This window comes from Pholis gunnellus, assembly GCF_910591455.1.
Source record: "Pholis gunnellus genome assembly, chromosome: 21".
NCBI classification, from domain to species: domain Eukaryota; kingdom Metazoa; phylum Chordata; class Actinopteri; order Perciformes; family Pholidae; genus Pholis; species Pholis gunnellus.
Window position 1 is genome coordinate 11,776,981 of NC_136548.1, and position 22,513 is coordinate 11,799,493.

At 42.5% G+C, this 22,513-nt stretch overlaps 1 protein-coding gene across 1 annotated transcript in view; it reads right to left on the bottom strand.

The window, feature by feature from the left end:
• Positions 1–209: 209 nt before the first annotated feature.
• The window catches only part of LOC306713017 (voltage-gated delayed rectifier potassium channel KCNH4-like), a gene marked incomplete at both ends in the record, with an annotated part of 31,800 nt that continues 9,496 nt past the window's right edge, over positions 210–22,513 (bottom strand). Inside the window, 14 exons of the mRNA XM_079182533.1 lie at positions 210–1,283; positions 2,047–2,123; positions 2,999–3,090; positions 4,035–4,414; positions 5,225–5,263; positions 9,317–9,531; positions 9,625–9,874; positions 10,135–10,334; positions 10,872–11,066; positions 12,214–12,415; positions 12,814–12,971; positions 13,620–13,860; positions 20,272–20,405; positions 20,839–20,970. Of these exons, the coding sequence (XP_079038659.1) occupies positions 210–1,283; positions 2,047–2,123; positions 2,999–3,090; positions 4,035–4,414; positions 5,225–5,263; positions 9,317–9,531; positions 9,625–9,874; positions 10,135–10,334; positions 10,872–11,066; positions 12,214–12,415; positions 12,814–12,971; positions 13,620–13,860; positions 20,272–20,405; positions 20,839–20,970 (3,389 nt within the window). The remainder of the gene's footprint in view (positions 1,284–2,046; positions 2,124–2,998; positions 3,091–4,034; positions 4,415–5,224; positions 5,264–9,316; positions 9,532–9,624; positions 9,875–10,134; positions 10,335–10,871; positions 11,067–12,213; positions 12,416–12,813; positions 12,972–13,619; positions 13,861–20,271; positions 20,406–20,838; positions 20,971–22,513) is intronic.

The following is a 22,513-nucleotide window of genomic DNA, read 5'->3' on the forward strand; positions in this document are numbered from 1 at the left end:
TCCAAGATAATGCACAAATGACATGCTTTTGCATAGAAATGGTGTAAATTGTGTGGAGTTTGACAAATTAAGTTAAGAAATGAAGTTTGTAAATACAGCACACATTGACATTCTCCCACAGGGTCTCTTTAACACTGTAAGTAGTTGCATGTCTATAACTTTTTTTCCTCCAGTTGTAGTGACGTCAGTGAGTCTACCCCTGAAACAGTTTAATCTGTGAGGTCCAGACACCACGACTGCTCCGTGCTCTGAGTCTGAACACCAATGCTGGACCTTCGCGATGACACGCTTTCACTGTCCCTGCTCTCCATAGAGCCCCCGTTCCCCAGCAGGCACTCCAGACTGGTGTGTTCTACGGCAGACGGGTCGCCCAGCGGAAGATCAGGCTCGAGAGCGTCCGATCGCTGTGAGGCTGAATCCAGGGAGGATCCAAGAGGGTGGCCTGGCAACATGGGGGGAGATGCAGACACAGGGTGGACCGAGGGGTGTGAGTCCTCGATTTGGAAGAGGGAGGTGTCCTGGATCACATTATGGGATGTTGGGGCGGATATCAGAACGCAAATGTCCTCATGCGAGGCTTGCGATAAGTTCAGATGGGACTCGGAGTGCAGGGAGAGATGGGGGTACGAACTGGGTGACGAGTCCAGCAGGCTGTGTGTGGACGTACCTGTAGGGGCACCGGACAAAAGGCAAGAGTATTCATCACTGTCACTGGGAGGCTGCAGGCACAAAGTAGGCTGGGACTGGCTGATGGTGGTCGGGCTAGCACCGACAAGTCTGTTGTCAGAGTCTTCATACCCAGCATGAGGTGCGAGGCCTGGACTTCCACCCTGGAAGCCTGGGCTGGCGCGGAGAGGAGACGGGCTTGTCCACAGATGTGTTGTCATGCTCTCAGAGCTGTGACACGGGCCTAACCTGGATGCAGAGTTTACAGAGAGGGGCAGACAGGAGTTGGCAGGTGGACTAGAGGATTGAGGCCAAGGATGGCTCTCTGTTTGGGTTTCAGCAGCTCCACTGTAGTTCCAGTGGCCAGCGGGTGCAACTCTTCGCTGGCTGTGGCCTTCCAGGCTCCCAGGATCGTTGTTGGGGTGGAAGGTCGGCGCTAAGTTAAAGGGCATGCCAGTGTTGGGGACTGTAGACGGGTTGGACACCATTTGGATGCCATATGGGTATGAAGGAAGGGAGGCTTTGTAGTGTTGCACAGATATGTGGGCCTGAAGGAGATGCATCATGTGGTGCAGGTCCTTGGTGAGTTCAGATACTTCCTGGTTTAATGTGCCCATCTGCGAAGACAGTGCACACAGTTTAGTTGCGACGTTAACAGATTTGGAGCATATTCTATTATTACACTGAGGAAACGTGGTCAATTACACAAGTACAGTACAGCTTCAAAGTACACATAAAACAACAAGACCTTTTTGCCCAATTAAGTCCCCAGCACAGAGTGACAAATGAATCAGTTTCTATCTTTGAGGATCAATATTGGATTCCTGTCCAGATATCATTTTCTAATGATCTCCCTGAAGATAGCTAAACCATTTTAAACCCTCTTTGACTTAAATAAAATGATTTCTTATGCAGTAGTGCAATCCAGAGGGACACAGACTGAGTCAAATAGGGAAGAAAGTAGACAGAAAACTGTGAACAAGGGACAGAGAAGGGCCACAAGTAGATCAAGGTTGTTTATCCAACATTTTTTGGGTCGAGTCAGCACTCCGCACTCTGCATTGCAGAAGCACCCTGCTGATTAATGAATATTGACTTACATGGGCCCATCTGGATCCTCTTGCAGCACCTGCTTTCACATTATGTACATTAAAATGAAGAGTGCAGGGGCAGACTGAGATACACGGCAGACAATAAGTCTGTTTCTGCTTATTTTCTAGGTCAGCACTGAAGCGAATTCATTTCTGAACAGGAACTCGGTTCATAATGTCGGAATAGCACACAGGTCGTATTTTCTAATCAAAGCAGAATTTGGATCTGTGAGGCTACATTATTTTTGGTCCAATCAATGTTAATCCAGGTTAGGAAGTTGTACCTCACCTTTTGGTTGAGTTGACCGATGCTCCGTCTGACCTCCTCTGTCTCAAGCAGCAGAGTAGCGTTAACCTGTGTGGAGTCTAAAGATATGAGGAGGAGAAAAACAATAAGTAGTTGACTCAGTAGCACACAACTCGGCCACACACACGGAGGTCTTTATCATTATTAAAATGAAAAACCTTTCTCCAGAGGATGACAAATTACAGACACAGCATGTGCCCGTATTGCATGTATACATACACACATGCATGCATATATGTACAGTTGAATATTATGTGTGAATTACTGCAAAAACATTATGTTGTAGGTGCTATTGCTTTGGATTCGTGTCTACGATGTTATCTCTACTCTTGTGTCTATTATCTGAAGAAGTGGTTTATGTTGTTGCTGCTGTATGTCAGGATCTAAAAGAGGGAAGCTTGTGAACACTTAAAACACGACCAATATGACAGTAGACAGACCACAGCAGCAATTATGTGGAATCAATGAGGCACAAACTTAAAAAAAGCTAAACATAATGCAGGCAATCCTCCGGGAGGCGCTGCATGACGGCCAGAACAACTCAAACCAAATCAGGAGGTTCATCCTACACCACAACACTTTTAGTGATTAGGAAGCTGTACTGTACATAGATTGCTACGGTGTAATGTTGTGCATCTCTCAAGTAAATTAGTTGGACTTTAACTGACCTGAATGTGATATTTTGCCAGAATGATAGCGATCATCAGCGTAAAGCTCAGGTTAGATGATCTGTACACTGCTTTGACCTCTGTTGTCTTTTAACATGTTCTCTGACTCTTTGGACACCCGACTGTCATTTCATTCCTCTGCGCTCTCATATTTCCCCCAGAAGGAGTCGGGGCAACATTGTTGTATCCACTGTTTGAACCCTTGGGTTTACCTCCAGCCATCTGGCACCCGGGTGACCCTCGCAGCTGGAGGTGGTTTGACTTACCTTGGGTGCCGCCTCCCGTGTTGGCATTGGGCCTGCTGTGCTCCACGTTGAAGTGGAACGCGTGTCCATTGTCTTCGATGCCGTCTACAACCCTGGCAGGGAGGGGGCGAAGAGAAGGGAAGCCGGAGTTAATGTAACAGTAGAGCTTTTTCAATTATCATTGGAGCCCGCAGACGACCAGGGAATGTGGCAAGAGAGCTGCTGCTGGCAGAGGCCCATGTGGGTCTGAACATGAGGAGAAGAGCCCAGTCTGGAGGGGCGGACACTTGAGCTCTCTGAACCAGCACTTACCCATATCTAGGACTTACTGGATGACTTAGGGATACATTATGAATACAGATGGTTGGGGCAGGAGGATAAGGTGCTCTGGTAATGAAATGCAGTGGCATCTGTTGAAATATGCAATGCAAATACACTCCATTTACATTAAGTGGATGATGCCGGTTGCTGTGGCATGACTTTAGGTGTCTGTTACAACGAACACCTTACTTTGATCATCTGAGATGCTCTATGTCGAGCATAACTAGGGTGAATATGTAGACGTAACGTGGTCTACAAAATCCAGTGAGATGTCTATGACACAGGCAGGTTAGACCATAACACACAGAAAAAGAGGCATCAAGGCCTATGATATAGTGATGCTGTTAATGAGGTAAACTACTGTGAAATAAGGGGACAGAAGTTTTGGATTCTTAATGAAATTATTAGAAATATAATATAATGAATACATTAAATATAGTGAAGTGTAAGTTAGCACCAAACTCAAACTGTTTGATCAAACTGAATCAAAACACAAACAGTGTGGATTCAAAATAAACAAGACATTGTAGTTCATTGACATTTAGCACTCATAGCTTTTTAAAATGATATTACATTATATTGCATTACATTAAATGGGTGTTTCTACTGTTTTCTATTTTGGTCAACCAGCTACCAACATGCAACAAAGTATTTTCATTTAGACTTTGATTACGTTTTTGTTTGTTTTCTATTTCTGTTTTGAAAACAGAAAATGTGATAATAGCTTTCCGGCTACCTGGGACTAAGATCTGGGGGTCCAAAGCAGGTGACGGTTGGGATAAGCAGCTTTGAAGGCTTTTTCTCGGCCCCCGACTCCCTTTGGGCTGAAGTTGAGGCCGTTGTGACTTTCGGGGAGCTGTGCTCTTTTTTTGACGGTGGCTGAGGGGATGAGCTCTGCCCGTGGATGCTGCGGCTGAGGTTTGGTGAACGGCAGCGCCGCAGGGCGTTGAACTGCCGCAACTCATCCCCCAGGAGGTTCCCCAGTGAGGTACGCCGAACAGGGCTGCTGAAGTTGGGAAGCAGGAGGTTGCGACGGGAGCGGGTCGCTGGAGAGAGGTGGAAGGAGTCGTCCGGGTCATCCCCCTTAGTTTCCACGATAGAGGGGAGCCTGGCTTCCTGCAAAACAGCAAATACAACAGGCATCATTAATAACTGTACACTATGGGAGCTCTCACTACCAAGGGATGGACTGATCCTAAAACTGCATGGTTTGTTGTTGTGTTTGAGGATCTGAAAAATGACGTTAAAAGAATTATGTTAAAAACACTTAACCAATTTAAAATGCCACTCACAATACACAAATCATTTCATGAGTAATAAGCATAATAAGCCTTTTAATTATGAAAGCTGCTGATAAAGAGCCATTATTGTGTTATTTAGATTTTAATGAGATACAGCTGCTGATATTTTAATCACATTATACTAATCCTGCTACAGATCTATTACGCTCTAGTCGTGGCTAACTGTGTGCTTGGCAGTAAAAACCGTTGGTTTTACATCAAATGAGCACTGTTAACAGTATTTTAATATTAGGAACATAAGGCGGGGCGATAAGCATAGTGAGAAAAGTAGCTCATAAGGTTTCCTATTAGGAGAGCCACTGACCCAGTTAGCGAGCTAACTCCAGGGACTCAACTGCTCTGTCTGTTCCAAATGAGTCTCAACCTGCAGGGGAAGTCCTTCCACAAACCCTCCCACTAGCAGTACAGTACTGTAAGACCCAGAAAGACCTGAGGGTTTTACCTTGAAAAACCAGACACCCCAGTTAAACGTTGATTTAATATGCATGACACAAATGCACCTTTGACAATTCAAAAAAACAGGCTTTCTGAATCTATTACAACTTAAAAGATGAGGAAACTGTGTCAGATGGAAAAAGGAACAATAACAGCTCTAACAGAAGAAGAACATTTAATTTGAACTCACGTGGGGAAGCCTGGGTGACCTTGAAAACCTGCTGAGGCCCTGCAGTAACAAAAAGAAAGCAACAGGGATTACAAAAGACATACAACATATTCATTTATTCAACTCCATATCCTCTTTATCAAACATTCAAACATTTAACTTAACCCTTGTAATGACGCATTAGAAAATTAAATGCGCCATGTGGAGTTTACTTATAAGAAAAGGAATGTTACTCACAAAAAATGCATTGTGTGTATCCTTGACGTCTAACTAACATGTCAAGTGTATTTCCTTCCTCATAACACATTTGCAAAGCTGATTTTTAAGTATTTAAAATCCAGCATTGGCGCATTGCAGCATATCTTGGCGTGTTACCACCTGTTGATCAGTGGGATATAGTGTGACACCAGGGGAGGTCAAGAACTCCACAGGGAATATTCAATTAATTTTGATGATGTCTTTGCATTTACTGTGTACAATTCTAATTTGTTATCTACTGTTTTAGTCACTCGAACCCTTTTGGAACTATCTAAATGACCGTGGCCAGTGATAAAGCCTTTGCTACACAAGCCCAATCACATAACTGATCCTTCGTCTACACTCGAGTGCAGAGGGATTCCGGTGAAAGTTTGTCTTACACCGTTGCAAGTAATTTAGCACAATCACCAGCTGGATGGCAAATGAAACCGTGGTAGTGTGAAGTCTTCCCTCATGTGTGAAAAACGTGCTTCTGACAACATGGCTTAATGTGACAACACGAGCCACAGTCTATCGCTCCACCAGCACAGAGCGAGTAATGCTCTTTGATGCAGGAAGGCAATTCACTGAGGAAACGCATTAAATTTAATCCTTCACTGAAGCACAATACGGAGTTTAAAAATCATCTCCAGCAAAAGGCGGTTAAAGCAAAAATATAACTCTAGTTGTGAGAATTCTCCTCCTAACGAAGACGAACCCTGAGGCAAGGTGGAGTGATTAATTAGCCAGCCTGGGTTATTGGTGCCAAATGACATTAATTGAACATCGATAGCAATTAATGGGGCAAGGATGCCACAAGTGTCCCACATATCAAAATTGGTTTGCAGGGACTTCATTTAGACCTACTTACAAAACGGCATGCTTGTGCACACACGAGTGTGTCAGTGTTTTGTATGATGTGCCTCTTGTGTTTCAAATCCAGAGCGCATTTCGTGGGGATCTGTTTTTGGGTCAAATTTGAACTATTCAGAAGAGTTAAACAAATCTGAAATACAGACCATTGACAGCTGAGTCCAAATTCCTCCTGATATATCTCAGAGTGAGAGGGGGAGCGGTCTGTGATATATTGTATTGAAGGGAAGTACTTGAAATGACACTGTCACCTGGGACAATTGTTGTGACATTTTTTTGTCATCTCCTCTGTGTATTCCTTCAGCCACTCCTGGTAACATGTAATACACATGTTTCTAGCTTTTCAAACTTCTTTCACTCCCACGACTGGTTATCAGTGGCTGCCTTCGTCATCTTTGTTAAACTGTTGTTGTCATATGAGGCTCCAAAGGGGGTTGCATCCCTATAACTCCTGATCGGCCAGCTTGTTCTTCACACTCCATGACAACTGACTACTTAACTCTCCCTGTGGCGACATGGTCGTTAAAGTGGGACTCAGTGCTGGTTCCCTGGTGGTGTATGTTTTCTGCCAAGGAGAAAACAGTCATCTCTCTGAATCCACCTCCCTGAAGAAACAAGCCATACTCCTCGGTCTATAATCATTCCATACCAAATCATTCAACCTGACCTTAAAACTGCAATAACTGTTATTTTTGTCTACTTGGGCAAAACGAAAACAAGCTGTGAGCACACTGTCAAGATATCATTACCGTTTAAGTTGCTAGTGGCTAACTGTGTCTGTCAGGTGCTGAGCAGGTAGAGCAGGTGTACAGTGTTTTAAAAAAATAAGTTTTTTCATTGGAAACAGCAACCTGGTGTGGCCAAAAACAACACTATGAGAGTCAACCCGGTCTCCTACAAAATGACGTTCCCGTACAACTAAACTGCATTCTCAATTACGCTGCAGAGGAACGTTTTTTTCTCCAGGATTACGGTCGCAGCCATCCATCACGACCTCCTCCCTAAACGGACTTCTATGGACTATGATTAGAAACACATTTGTGATAGGTCATAAAGAAACGTAATCCGGGAGAATATGTTTACCTCGAATTGTTATTGAGGATGCAATGCTTTTGCATTGGAAAGCAGTTTTGTAGAAGTCCACTACACAGTAAAGTTGTACATTTTAAACTGTTAAACAAAACAGTGAGCTGAAACTCACACTAAAGCTCTGTAACGCCAAGGGGGGGATGCAGATCAGGGTGATAATTCTTTTCAGATTTTCATTTGATACATTGTCATAAGAAAATATCAGTTCTAGCTGCTGTGAAAAATAAACCACTTTATAGCATAAAACACATTTTGTCTCTGTTTGCAGTTTGCAGTAAAAAAGGCTGTAAAACTTTCATACTGTACCAAAACCTATTGAAAATAATTGAATCGACACATCAGTAACTATTCAATTAGTTGACAAAAAAAAAAATCATCCAACAAAATCATTTTCCATCTGGTAGTCTGGGGTTTTTCCTTTATTTGACAAGATAAAGTAGTCCCTTTTGGATACCTTATACTGTAATAGGCATTCCTACAATCTGTTTCTTTGGCAGTGTTTCACTATGACTGATTGCTGTACAGTCAGCAATTCTCAAGTATCTCTCGAGTGTAATGTGGACCTCCCATCATACAACAACTCCCACCGCAAACCACCCACCGTGAGGATGTGGATGAGACCAGTCCTACCGTAGATGTGTGTGTGTGTGTGTGTGTGTGTGTGTGTGTGTGTGTGTGTGTGTGTCAGGAGTTATGGAACCTGGCAACTCGACCAGGTAGCTGAGCACGGAGCCCCGGATTTGTGCTTGAGCATAAACTCTGAGCAGATGGCCTGAGACAGAGTTAGAGAGCGAGTGCTTGTGATCAGCCACGCCACAAAGAAGCCTGCTAGAATCATAATTAAAGACTGTAAGAACTGTAAAAGTGTGTATACGTTCACGGCCTCTATACACACAACATACATTCTTTGTCTTGGGATAACTTTTCTCTAATAATGAGCTTCTCTGTAGGTGCCAAATGGTATCTATGATGTCTCTTTATGGGAGGAAACCTCTCAAAAATTATAATTCTCTTCTTTTTGAAACCGTCATCAATACAGTTTCACTCAGCCTGAAAAAAATGGCATCCATTAATGAACATGGCCAGCACAGATGTCCTGTTCTTCATATTCCAAACCAAATGATTAAAAAAAATAAAATGTAATGAATGAACTAATGAGCAAGAAAGCCTTCAAACAATAGGAAAGGCCTGTGGGAGCCAAGAGGATGCTTGAAGCAAGTACAAATGCTTGAGATTGACAATATTGATAACATTGGGAAAGTCTTTGGGGAGCTTTGCCAGCTTTGTCAGTCACACATGAAAGACATCTTGGCATTAATTTGTTTTGATTGCACGGTTCAACAAAATACCGTGCAAAACAGCCATTGCACTTTGTCACACAGTTTCTTTAATTAATGAAACTATTCAATTTCTGGGTTTCAAGATGCATCTTTACGCAGATTATATAACAATGCCTGAAAACAGGTGCATTTTCTCCACGGATGGAGGATGGTCTTAAATAACTGTGAGGGGTAACAGGCAGCACTGAGAGGAGGTCAGTGTCTGGCTGTAATGTCATCCGGCTTTGCTTTGGGGTGGCAACAGGGAAGCGATACGGCTGCCTGACAGTGGCACCCACGCATTGTAATTGGTGTGACAATCAAGCCACCAACAGCCCTTTGGTCATTGTGATAGACCAAGTGTCAAGGGGGGGGGTTGCTCTTTTCTATCAGACAGTGTGTGTGTGTGTGTGTGTGTGTGTGTGTGTGAGGGGGGGAGCAATGAAACGAGATATTGAATTTCTGAATTCTCTAGGCTTAAAAAACATTTTTAAATTAGGGATTGAATATGAAAAGACAGGCTTACAATTAGGAAAAGGGAACCTTAACGACACATTAGATGAACACCAGTTTTCTGTTTGTGAGTATTTAGTACCTCGCCCTGGCTGCCCTCACGCAGGTTGTATGTGAGGTTGTTGTGGATGTCAGAGGTGAACACAGTGGCGTACTCAGGGTAGAGTTCCAGCACCTCCTTCAGACCGCGCACATTGATGTACTGGAGGTCACAATAGGTCAGCGCCTTCACATCAGCATTGGTCTTGATCACCTGGTCGGTACCAGGCAGGTCAGACCCAATCAGGTCCCCTTTTCCTGAAATAAAAAACAGTAAATATTCACCGTTTTGCTCCACTACAAAACCACCTGAAACATGATGCTAAAACAGTCCCGGGCCACAATACAAACCTAATATTGCCAGCACCATGCTGTCTTTCAGCACCTCCAGGGACCCGGAGCAGACAAAGTAGTTGGCATGCAGCGCGTCACCCTGACGGATGAGGTACTCGCCAGGGACACAGAAGGAGGTTTTTATATGGAGGGAGAGTGAGCGCAGGCAGCCACGACTGGCCCCCTTAAAGACCGGCAGCTGGAGGATGTCCTTATTCAGATGCATGGCGATGTCGGCCCGCAGCTCATCAGGGAAGTCGTGCAGGAGCTGGGGATGTGTGACAGATGTAATAAGGGGTGACACTCATTGGTATTTAGGGAATGGACTGTGTTGCCACCAGTTACCCTCTTTTGGTGTCGGGTGTGAAAGATCATGAACAATTACAGCTGCAAAGGGTTTGTGAATGGTTTGTAGAACAGGTGCAGTGCACAGATCCCATCTAAACATGACCCAGAAGTTTCTAGAGGGCAGACGGCAGCTTGAACAAAAGTATTACATGACAACACAACAATGAAAGGGACTCCTACCTCGTTGGCATCGATGCCATTGTTGACAGACCATGTGGTCTGGAAGTACTCCAGCATGCGCTGTTTGATCTGCTGGGGCAGGCGGTGGACACGGATGAAGTCCTTCAGGTCCGTCATGCGTGTGTGATAGAGAGAGCGCCGAGAGTACATGCGCTGAATGATGGCCGTCACGTTACCGAAGACCAGGGCGTGCATCAGCGCTGTGTGAGAGATGGAAACAAAAAGAACGCACGTTTTAATATAGAGGCTGAATAGTTGTATTGCTACATAAAAAACGTACAATCTGACATCTTATTCCAAAGGGATTTTCTTTTGGCCTATTACAATTGGAATGAGTTGAATCACATCACTTTTTAGGTTTACTTTTACTTTTCACTCTTTTAAAAACACTTTTCCTGCTTTAAATTAAAAATAAAATGTTATATTGATCACTACGTAATGATCCACACTTGTTACTGGTTATTTGCTTATTAAGCTACACAAGTGGCAGAGTCATTTACAGCTTTGTGTATATCACTGTTCTGAAAAAATTTTTAATTGCCACACGATAATTATTTTCTGGATTGTTGAACCAATAACTGCCACCTCAGCTAAAATAATCTGTTTATTGGTAGATAAAGATGGCACAAATCTGTGTTTTAAAGGCCAGCCAAATCATCAGACCCACTTCCTGCTGAATCTCCAGCACTGGCGTGCCAGGACGCCAGAGGGAGAATGTACCCTGGTGTCAGACATACCGCCGATGAGCATGGTGCAGATGGAGAATATCTTCTCAGCATCGGTGTTGGCACAGACATTGCCGAAGCCCACACTGGTCAGGCTGCTGAGGGTAAAGTAAAGGGCAGCGATGTAGGAGCTGCGCACCGTCGGGCCGCCCACCGTGCTGTTGATGTAGGGCGTCTCAAGACGTTTGCCCAGCTCATGAAGCCACCCTTGAATGAGAAGGTAGAGCATGAGCAAACACTGTTCAAAGGTTATGGTTGATGTTATTATTATGTCTGAGCTCTGTCAGCTCTGTGACAGGTGGTAGTGGCAATATGGTACCACAATACCTGGTCTCAGAGAGACAGGCGTGTATGTTTGGGTCTGTGTGTGTGTGACAGAGATTTTCAGCAGTTTCATGAGGCTGGCATGTCGTTGAGGGACAGGGCAGAATTAGATCGGCTCCTCCAGGGATAAACTAGACCAAGTGTAATTGGCAGGGTGGACCTAACCTCCCTATAGACAGAATATACCGCCACAACTCTATGCGCCATCACACAATTAGAAACACAAACACATGTTGCACAGCGGACTGGGTCAGATGTTTAATTTAGCTTTAGCCTACAGTATGTCACAGTATGCGTGTTGCTGTTTAAGGTTGTTTAAAGAAATAACATATGGTTGTTAAACTGTAGGACTGAACTTGGCTGCAGTCATTTTGGAAGTAAGAAAAACCTAAACATGGTTAAACATGGTTACGCTCTTCGATCTGACGCAGGCAACTGTGTAAGAAATAAGACAAGCGCTCAGATATTTCTCAGATAATTTATAGACTAGAAACAACTGTCAGTTTGTGATCATGGCTTTTCTTTGGTCTCCATGTTGTATCATTTACAAACAGTGACACAAACAAGACATTACTGTGCTGCTTCCTTACAGTCGTTCTTTTTTTTTACCAGCTTTTTATCTGGTTTTAGTCCTCATTAGAGTGTATGGTGTTCGTCACTATTTCACCACTGAGTAGAGCTACACACGCCAATAGGTGAGCAATGACTATTTATAGCTAAACGGGACACAACAAAAGCTAAATCTAGGCTTATTTGTTGTCATTTTTGCCTATTTAAACAGAGAAAACACATGACTTACACAGCACCAAGGGTAAGTGAAACAAGTCTAATCAGCACCATGCTTAAGTTATGAAATGGGAATATGATATATTGGATTTGTTTAATGAATGATGATGCATGCTAAAGAATCAGTTTGAACTATTACTTCATTTATCCTTCACAGAAAAAGGATGCTCTTGCTGGATGGAGCCCTAAACCTGACCTTCATACCTCAACAGCTTCCTCTTAGCAAGGCCTCAATCAGACTCACCAATGTCCCAGGTCTCATTGGTCTCTATCTCTTTACGTCCAATCATGTACCAGATGCAGGCCATCCAGTGTGCCAGCAGGGCAAACACAGACATGAGCAAGGTCAGCACCATGGCGCTGTACTGGGAATAACGATCCAGCTTCTGCAGCAGACGAAGGAGGCGTAGCAGGCGTACCGTTTTAAGCAGGTGGACAAGGGAGGTCTGAAGAGGAGAAGCAAGTATGGGGGGGGAGAAAAGGAGAGAGAAAGTGAATCCCTTGGTTTTGTGTTGTATCTGGAAAGACACTGTGACTGTACATATACGGCATATACACAGCTGAATATCACAGCTTGGACAATCAGCGACTTGTTTTGCTCAAACAAATGTTCTTATCTTGTGTAAAATTCACTATTTAGGGAAGAGTAGTCACATAGGCAGGCAGGCAGCAACAATAGCTGCCTTGTGGAATGCAAGGTCGAGCATTTTAGAGGCCAAACATTTCAGGGATTATTTATTTATTTATTTATTATAAGTAATCCATTTGCTGCTTGTCAGCAGTCCCAGTGAAAAAAAAAGAGAAAAGAAGACGGCCGAACATATTATTGTCCAGTTGCACTCACCACTGTGATGTTGAAGGCATACAGCAGGTCAAAGGGCAGGGCAGCCACCAGGTCCACAAAGAACCAGGTGGTGGCGTAATGAATGCAAATGGAGCGCGCCTCGTACACCACCTGCCCTGACTGGCTCACATAGGTGGTGCGGAAGTTTAAGATGATGTCTGCAAATACAAAGGTTAAAGGTGGTATTGTTTCCCCTCCAGTGACGTAAAGACGGTATTGTCATATTCATTCAAATAGACGAGATCAGACATTTATGTGGGTTTGATAAACACATTGTATACAGTGAGGAAAGCTGGGTTTAAATCCCAGTGGTTCACTTGTATGTAATATACAGTATACTTTAGACCACACCACAATGTTTGTTATTCACACTTTTGAAAGTATTGAATTTAAGTCATTGTTTTAATGCATCCATATGAATCAGCAAGTTTGCGACACAGATCATCTTCATCTTAGTGTCAGAATGTGGCAAGCACACATAACAAGCAGACCTCTGGTTGTATGGTTTGATTTAAAAGAAAACAACCGTATCTGTCATCCAAGCTGTTGATATTTGCAGAGCTCTTGGCTCATCACTCAATACAAATCTCAGTTATGAGAAGCTAAAAGGTAAGATGATGATAATGATTTTGGCACACACAGCAGTGTGCTGTACAATAAAAAAAAGTTGGCTGGTATCCTCCCTCTTCTTGCCAAGTTGAGGGACTCAGACATGAACGTGAAATAATTGGCTTGATGGTGGTCAAACCTCGTGATCAGAACCTCAGGGCAAAATCGGGCAACCACGTCTACTTTTCAACACTCACCTATAATAAAGAGCATTTCCACCACAATGTCGCTGACAATGGTGGAGCGCGCAGCTGTGACGGTGTCATCGTACGGCGTGAAGCTGACGTTGTAGGGCACGGTGACAGCCACATAGAAGGTGGCCAGCAGAATGAGCCAATCCCACAGGGCTTTAGAGATGCTGTAGTGGAGCAGAATGAAGCGCGACTTCTGCACCGCTGCCACCTTGTACTCCGGTATTGAAGGCTTGTTGATCATGCTCTGTAAGAGAAGTGAACTATATCTTGGTAAGAATGCATACACAGTCATATACATACATGTGCAAACAGTACACGCACAAATAGCTTCTTACATTTTATTAAGCTTACATTGATAAATATACAAAACACCCAAGCACATCAGAGAAACTGCATAAATGAATAACTTGATAACCAGATGGTCATGAGGTGGAGTGCTGTGAAAATAAATGGTAATCAGATGGACATTGCTGTGCCAAGATTTTGCAGAAACAGACAATATAAATGTCAGCACCCTCTCTCGTGATCTGACCGGTGATGATTCAGTACGGTATGCAACTCAAGTGAAACAGATATGGTAATAATGCTGGTTATCTATTCATTTACAGCCTCCTTATGGACAGTGATAAAACCTTTAAATGGCCATGCAGTAATAACACAAAATGACAGACACAGGACTGTGGTCAGTGAAGGGGAAACTCATTACCAACAATGACGCCTGATCATCTCATACATGACTTGGCCTTGGCTTGACTTCATCCCTCCAAATGCCATAAGTGCTTTAAGTATCAGGTGGTACGGTACAATGGCCATCGTCTGCTTTTATTTTTGAAAGTCCTGCCTTTTCATTCCACTCATTACATTTTTTATTGAGAAAATCCAATTGCAGAAAGCATGAATTGCTACTGCTGATGAGGTGGGGGAATCCATTCGGCACATAATGAGAGTGCAGTTCTCTAAATGGGGCCACGCACTTGGCACTTAATAGCCTTAACCATTTAGGAGACAGGAAGAGAAGCTATTCCCTTTGACGGTGGTTGAGAGGGATACAGAGATAAATGAGAAGAAATTCATCCAAGAACAATGTGGCCACTTCACAAACAGGTGTGGGTGAGCAAAAAACGGAGGCTTGTAAGGGCTCTGAAGCAGACTTGAAGGGAATAGACTGACAATTTGAAAGTAATTGGGAGACAATGGACAGCCTTTTAAAAGAAGTCTGTACGAAGAAAGGAAAGGAAAGATCATCAAATTGTTCCTTGTGGAATATCTGTCATTGTATTGGAAGCAAAAATGTCCAAATTGTTCAGAGGGGATTCAACTTCCAGAACTGTATCAGTGATGGTTGCTTGACACTGGATCATTTCTGGTCAAAACATACGTGATTCATCATCATATCCCTCAGTCAATTGTCACCACAGTGCGAAATCGAGAAAGACCATGCTGACCGACTGTCATCAGCAGCTGGGGCCACTTGAATGATGGTTCAAGCAATGTCAGCAAAAACGGGACTATTTTAGTCTTTTTTTTAATTTGCCTTACAGTGCACCACCTGACCTTTGGCACTTGAGCACATCCCAATGATTAGAAAAGAAAAGCCCAGCACTTTGAGGACAGCTCAGAGCTTACTGTTCCAACTACATCTCCCAGTATGCTTTGGGCTTCAGCGCTGATAACAGCCTGTCCTTGATGGGGAAGAGGATACACACACGGCTTACCATGTGACTCAATCACTCCCTCAAGCACATCATCTAGACTACAGCAGAGGATCGCCAGCCTTTAATTTATACCCCAAAATATTACTTAGGCCTGACTTTTGTTTCCCAACAATGCAACGGAAGTACAACACAATAAAAACTGTAAATTACCACAAGCTCGCAAGTAAGGAAATACCAGTCAACACTCAACAATTGACTCTGCTTCGCTATTTACTTATATATTTAGTTTCAACAATCTAGTTTTCTCCTTCAATAAATTGCATTACAGCAAGAGAAGATACATATTTGCCTTCTGAAAGTGAGGGAAAAAAAGTTATATGTGAGAGTACAGGCCATGTACACAAACTATGAGCTCTGTATTTCACATTAAGACAAAGAAGTATTTGAATCGTAACTTAAAAACGCCTCCAGCTTTATGGCTCTTTGACAAGTTTATTATAGTGAAAAGAGGCAATAGTGGTTCTCCCCTGGGAAGAGTTTAAAATCAAGTCTGAACTATACTTGTCAGTGTGCCTGGTTACAGTGAATACACTCATGGGCTGACAGCATCAAAACCGCCAGGACGGACAAAACTACATCTCAGTTTGTGTTTGGTAAATTGCCTTCAGGCAAAGAAAAACTCAAGCTGAACATGTTTCTGGGGAGGCAACTGTGTGGTAGACCATTTAAAAAGTATGCAACCTCTGCAGTCGGAAAATAAGGTACACAAAGGGCAGTGGAAATGTGAAACTTCTCAAATCAGATAATGGATTTCCTTTTGTAATTATTGATACTTTAAGCGTTTACTTGCCACCTCTGGCTCTCTTTCTATGTGTTACGGTTGTGCTCTGATCTAAAAGGTCTGTGCATGTGTCTATGTCTTTTCCAGCAGAGAGACAGCTTCCCCTTGTTCTTCCTTGCCTGGGAGGCTGAAGCGCTAAATGGAGATCTAGTCAGAGTTGCTGGCTGTGGTGTGGAGGCAGAGGAAGACATTGTTAGCTAACTGCTAGAGAGACAGACAGACAGAAACAGACCGAGAGACAAAGCTGGAGAAAGATGGAGGGGGAGACAGACAGAGAAGAATGAAAACAGAATGGGAAAAATATAGTCAGAGTGGGAGGATGGCAGTGGTGGAAGAAGTAGTTTGACCCATTACTTAACTTAAAGTAGCAAAACCACAATGAAAAAATACTCCATTACAAGTTAAAGTCCGGAATTCAACATCTCAGTTGTATAATCAGTCAAAAAATACCCAAGTATCAAAAGTTAAATGATTCATTTTGCAGAAATATGGCCGTTGTTAGGGTTATTATTACCGATGCATTATTGTGTAAACAGCATAGTAATGTTGTAGCTGGTTGATGAGGAGCTAATATGAACTTCTTTACATATTGTTGGATCATTAAATCTTAATATTCTATTAACTCATAATGGATGTTAAATATACAATTAAGAACAGCATCTCCCTCTGGGTTAAAAGCTATTCACTTTCAGAAAATGTAAGTATACTATACTTTAATATTGCACTAATATGAAAAAAGTAAGTATTGGAGGTTCAGGTTGGAGTGGATGGGGGGGTTACAAAATTCGAGCAGCAGGAAAGAAAGAGGAAGCGTGACAGACAACTCAAAAGCAGAAGAAAATTGGACGCCACAGAGTGACAGATATGCGGGGAAAGACTGCTGGATACAGAGGGATGAAGCCAAAAAGAGATGAGGGTAGTGACAGATGGAGAAGGAGGGAGTGTGGGGGAGAGAGAGAGAGAGAGAGAGAGAGAATACAGAAGAGAAGGGTCTAAAGCTAAAAACAGGGAGGAACTGAGGGCACTGAAAATGATGGGAATGAGAGATAAAGATACAGAAACAGACTCAGCGTTAACTCTCTCCATTTCCAACAATGAATGCTCAATGACTTTTTCCAGCAGTGGCGACAGCCTAAATTACAAATAAATCCCACGCGCCTGGTCGCTGGAGTGGCATTTGCTCCGAGTCAGTCAATTCACACAGCGTACATTAAAGTATATCGACTTAGCTGCTTACCCGAATCACAGCCTGTATTCCAGCCCACCGATGCATTTTTGTTCCCATTTTATTTTTCCTTTTGTAGCGAGTTTAATGTAGCTTCTTGTTAAGTCAGGTTATTATTATTATTATTATATTATTATTGTGTCTAATATGGGCCTTCAAATGTGTAAGTTGTCTGTTAGGATAGTTGACTGTCCAATCATATCATGAAACAACTTGTGAATATTAGTTCCTAATCAATACTCACTGATATTTATGATGCAACATGAACTGCACATATATAAATATAAAATTAAGACATAATGCCGAGGGTAACATGGGAGGAAAGCAGAACACAATCAAATGAGCGGTCAAAGATCCAGAAAGACAAAACAATAACTTGCAGAAATAGATCTGATTTATATTCCAACCGTCAACGTTTTTTATCTGCATCCAAAAACACAGGTTGCCTTCACATGTGATATGTCTGCTTCCTGTTTACACATAACTCACTGAAAAGTTGCTCAAAAGTTTAAAAAGTTTGTTAAAACTAAAATGCAGAATCTCGATCATGCTGTGTTGACTGTGCTACTTTGAATTGTCTCTTACCTACAATATGATTTTCATGTCAAATTGGGAGTTATAGGTTGTTAAGCTTGTTTTTTGTCCCCTTGTGGGAATTAATAAACTCTTAAAAACGGCAATTCGCCCAGTGGTAGTAGCATAGGGGAAGAGTAGAGGGTGTGTGCATGTGTGAAAGGGAGAGGGAATGAGAGACCAGAGAGCAGGCTGTGAACACATCAAACACTTTTACTGAATTTCAACAATTTGATTATATCCACGTGTGAGACAGAAAGAGTGTCTTGGTGTGAAGAGTCTCGTGCTGAGGGTGCTGGAATAAAATCTGAATGAAAGATATTGTGCATATGATTGTGAATGTTATGTTGTTTGTCTCAAGCCATGAGAAATGTGTGAATGCGTTTCTGGGAGTGCATGTGTGTGCACTATTAGAACGAGTGTGTGTGTGTGTGTGTGTGTGTGTGGTGTCTGTGAACAGGGCCATCTGTAAGTAGGTGGGATTGGAAACAGGGCAGCAGGAGGTTTGGCAAACAGAGGAGAGGTCTGGTCTGAAAGCAGCAGCAGAGCTCTTGTTTCTCGAAGTGTTAGCAGGATGCAGGTCAAGTTCATGTGAGGGGGTTTTATCACCGCCTTTACAGAAACTGTTTTTTCTAAATTCCAACTTCTTATTGTGTTTGGGTAAACCTTTAATTATTGGGTCGTCATGTTATAAAGATATATAAGTGAGAGAAGCAGCAAATCCTCACACAGTATAAGATAAGACAATGTTTGACTTTGCTTGATGAATTATTAATTGATACATTTTCTGTCAGTCGACGAACCAATGTATTGACTGTCAGCACTAGTAATTTAAATATCTATAAAGTAAATGTCATTTCCTTTGGGCCCCTAATAACAGTTAAATTATGGTTTATCTTTGAATGTAAATGTGCTTAAATTAGAACTAAAAAGGCGTTCTTCTCTTCATTCTGACTTCCCCTTATTTTCTTGTTCTCTCTTTTTAGTTGATGGTCTATAACATATCTGGAGTTGGCAAACACGTTTGGCCGGTCACTGGAAAATCATAGTGCGTTCGAATGATAAGAGTCCAAAAGCCAAATTTCATGTCAGATTCATATCCTGTGTTTGCAGGTTTTAGCAATAAGTGTTACAAGGGAAGCAAAAACGTTGGTGTCAAGTAAGGGGCATACCATTACCAATACCATCAAAATGTAAAGTGCTTTAGAGTTCCAGGCACCTAAAAGGGTGAATGAATCTCTTTAAATATACACAGCAGCATTTTTTTTCTTTTTCAAATGTTAATAATAGCCACTTGAATCACACATGTCTCACAGGTTTTCAACTTCTTTTTTTTTCTTCTTCTTTTTCAACATTTTAATTTACCCCTGAAACGTTCTAAATTGCTTTGGGCCCCCCTGGGATGAAACGACACATTGTGAAGGACAGGTTTGAGTACAGACCCAGTTGGTAACTGAGCCTCTGCAGGGAGGAAGCGGGATTATCTCAAAATGGTGCTTCGCTAGAAAAAACTGCTCCTGTTTGCTATCTGAGAGCAAAACAGGAGCTCATTCTCATGAATAACATTTGCCTGGAGTGTAGTGCGACTTTTATATTCAAAGCCTACGAAGGCCTTCGTTCCGACTATAGCTAGGGTCTATTTCACCACAACAACGTACCTTTTAAAAGGTACTTGAAACACCCATACACACTTAAAAGGCAAGCAATTGCACCGACAAAATGACACACTTATCTGAAATGAGTTGACATCTATATGAGCCTACAAGTTGTACATATATATGACAATGTATAGAAGCATTAGACACCACAGTCTCATCGGAACCGACTGTAAGGGTAAACATAAGGGAACGCGCTGGTGACATAATCACCTACAGTACAGGACTCCTACTAGCGAGGTGTTGGCATGTCCAGACAGTCCCCTCCCCCCCAAAAGAAAAGTGACGCATCAAGCTTCGCCTATGACCTGCAGCACCTCACCGTCAGTGATATTGTGCCTCCCAGCAGCCACGGCTGCCGCAGTGACCTTGCGATTTGTCCATTTAAAGCCACCAAACAACAGCTTCCATGCAAATAAATGCAACAGAAGCAATTTAAAATCATTCAGTGGACTTAAAGTACTAAACCCATATAATGAATTTTCCAGATAAGCCACGTTCTGGGAATCTGGGTCAAGACTTCCCTTCTATTGTCTTCCTAAAAACTCATCTTCTAGATATTAACATTCATGATTCAAGTTCCAGATTGAGGGGGCTGCACGTCTGAGTAACTCCTGTTTATTTTCGGCGAAGGGTATGTCAGGGTGCACATAAAAATACCATCATAGACAATCAGGAAGTATGTGAGAGCGGCGAAAGTACTCACGCCGCCCAGGTTGACTTCTCGTTTGCCTCCCCGCGAGAACTGGCTGGTCAGCTGGTACAACATGGTGCGTCCACGCTTCCTGGCCTCGACGAAGTGGGAGCTGCTCTTCCTCCTGCGCCTCTTGTCCTCTGAACCTGTCGCACAGATTAGCACGTGTCAATTAGATCACAAGGAGGACAAAGAGCACCTGAGAAGAAGAAGGATTTCATGCTGAATATTCTTTCGTGTTCCACAAGTAAGACACAAAAAACACTGATATGTACTTGACTTTCATTATAACAAAAAAATGATTTCCCCTGGCATGCTGCATGATATTTTCAACAGACTGTGTCCAGGATCCACTTGAGGACACACCACTGCCCAAATCAAACCCCCCCCCCCCCTTTTGAAAAACATTGTCTGAAGGAATGCCAGCCTAAACAAAACCTGCAGGGCAGCGTGTGACAGTGATGAACAAGAGCGTGCGGAGAAAATGAGAGCTGGGGGCCGGGAGGATGACCTGCTCGTAAATCATGCTCCAAGTAAGCAAATAAAGGCAGAGTTTTGTAAGCAGGGCTTGTAACCTACCCTCCTTCTTGCTGTTGTGGTGGCCCCTTCCATAGGTGTCAGAGATGTCCTTGAATGAGAAGAGGAAGAGAACCATCTCGCCCTTCTCGTTCTTTATGGGCACGATGTCTAGCAAACACCAGAAGGCCACACCTGGGGATCAGAAATCTTCATTTAGTGAATGAAGGGAGAATCCTCGACAGACTTATCCAGAGTAAATGTGATGCATCTCATTAATGACTTCAGTTCCCGTGTCATGTCAGCTCTCACCATGTCCGAGCCGTTCATACTTGTCAAGTATGGCATAGCCTTTCTAAAAATATACCTCCAATTAGATGGGGACCATGTTCGGGAGGATTGTGCACAAAGAGAAAGTCAGAGAGTTGGTTATAACAAGTCGGCAGGGAAGGAGCATCATAGATCTCTACGACCTGTATGCTCATTAGCAACTCTGCAGAAACTGTGCACTGCCAAACAGATGTTTCACTTCTATCATGATGTCCCTAGTGTGTGTGTGTGTGCTATAGATAAGGATAGAGGAAGAAAACACAGTAGATGCTGGTGTTTTAGCACGAAGCTGTGGGTGTAAATACACAACACCAAAAGCTATTTATGTGTTTTGTGCGTGCAAGCAGCAGGCGCCAGTGGTGGAATGTAACTCAGTACATTTCCTATTAGTACTCTACTTTATTTCTACTTTCAGTCTTTTCTTTTCATGGCGCTTTCTACTTCTACTCTCTACTCTAAATGGTACTTTGCACAAATATTTGACAGCTTTCGTTACTAGTTACTTAACAAATCAAGATTTTCTAAATTCAAAACCTATAAAGAGCTTATAGAATATGACATTTTGTTATAAATTAAACTACCCAACAGTCTGTACAAGTTAAGCTAAAACAATTTGTCGATTAATCAATTAGTTGAATTAAAAGGAACAGTGTGTAGGATTCAGCGGCCTCTCGTGGTGAGGTTGCAGAAACATGGCGGTGTAACACGACGGACTCCGTGAAGAGGACATAAACGGCTCATTCTAAGCAAACGAAAACACCACGGTTCTTACTTTCAAGTCATTATACATGAATGAAAGCATAGTTATGAATATTTTATAACATTTATAGCAATAAATTCCCCTACATCCTACACACTGTTCCTCTAATTGGCAACAATTTTGATAATCTTTTAAGTAATTTCATGGTTCCAGCTTCACAAATGTGGAGGATTTGCTGCTTTGTGTTTTCAATTATTTCAATAATTAGAATTTCTTTCAATCATTTTGGAATTTGAACTATTGGTTGGACAAAACAAGCATTGTGAAAATGTCAGTGTGGGCTCTGGGGGAATGTGACAGACATTTCTCTCTTTTTCAAGATGTTTTACAAAATGAAAATAATAATTAGTTGTAGTCTGTTCCTTCCACATTGACTAACTACAACAGAAACATCCTGGTTTTAAATGAATACATGAGTAATAATAATTTATTATATATTATATATAATAGTATTCACAGGGGTCATTTTTCTGCATTGACTACAAATAATTAAAAAAGTATAATCAGAAAAATCTTTCTACATTTCAATGCAGGACTTCAAGTTGTAACAGAGCATTCTCACAGTGTGGTGTACTTTGGATCTGAATACTTCCTCTGGAGAGGTGTGTGTGTGTGTGTGTGTGTGTGTGTGTGTGTGTCTCCTGAATT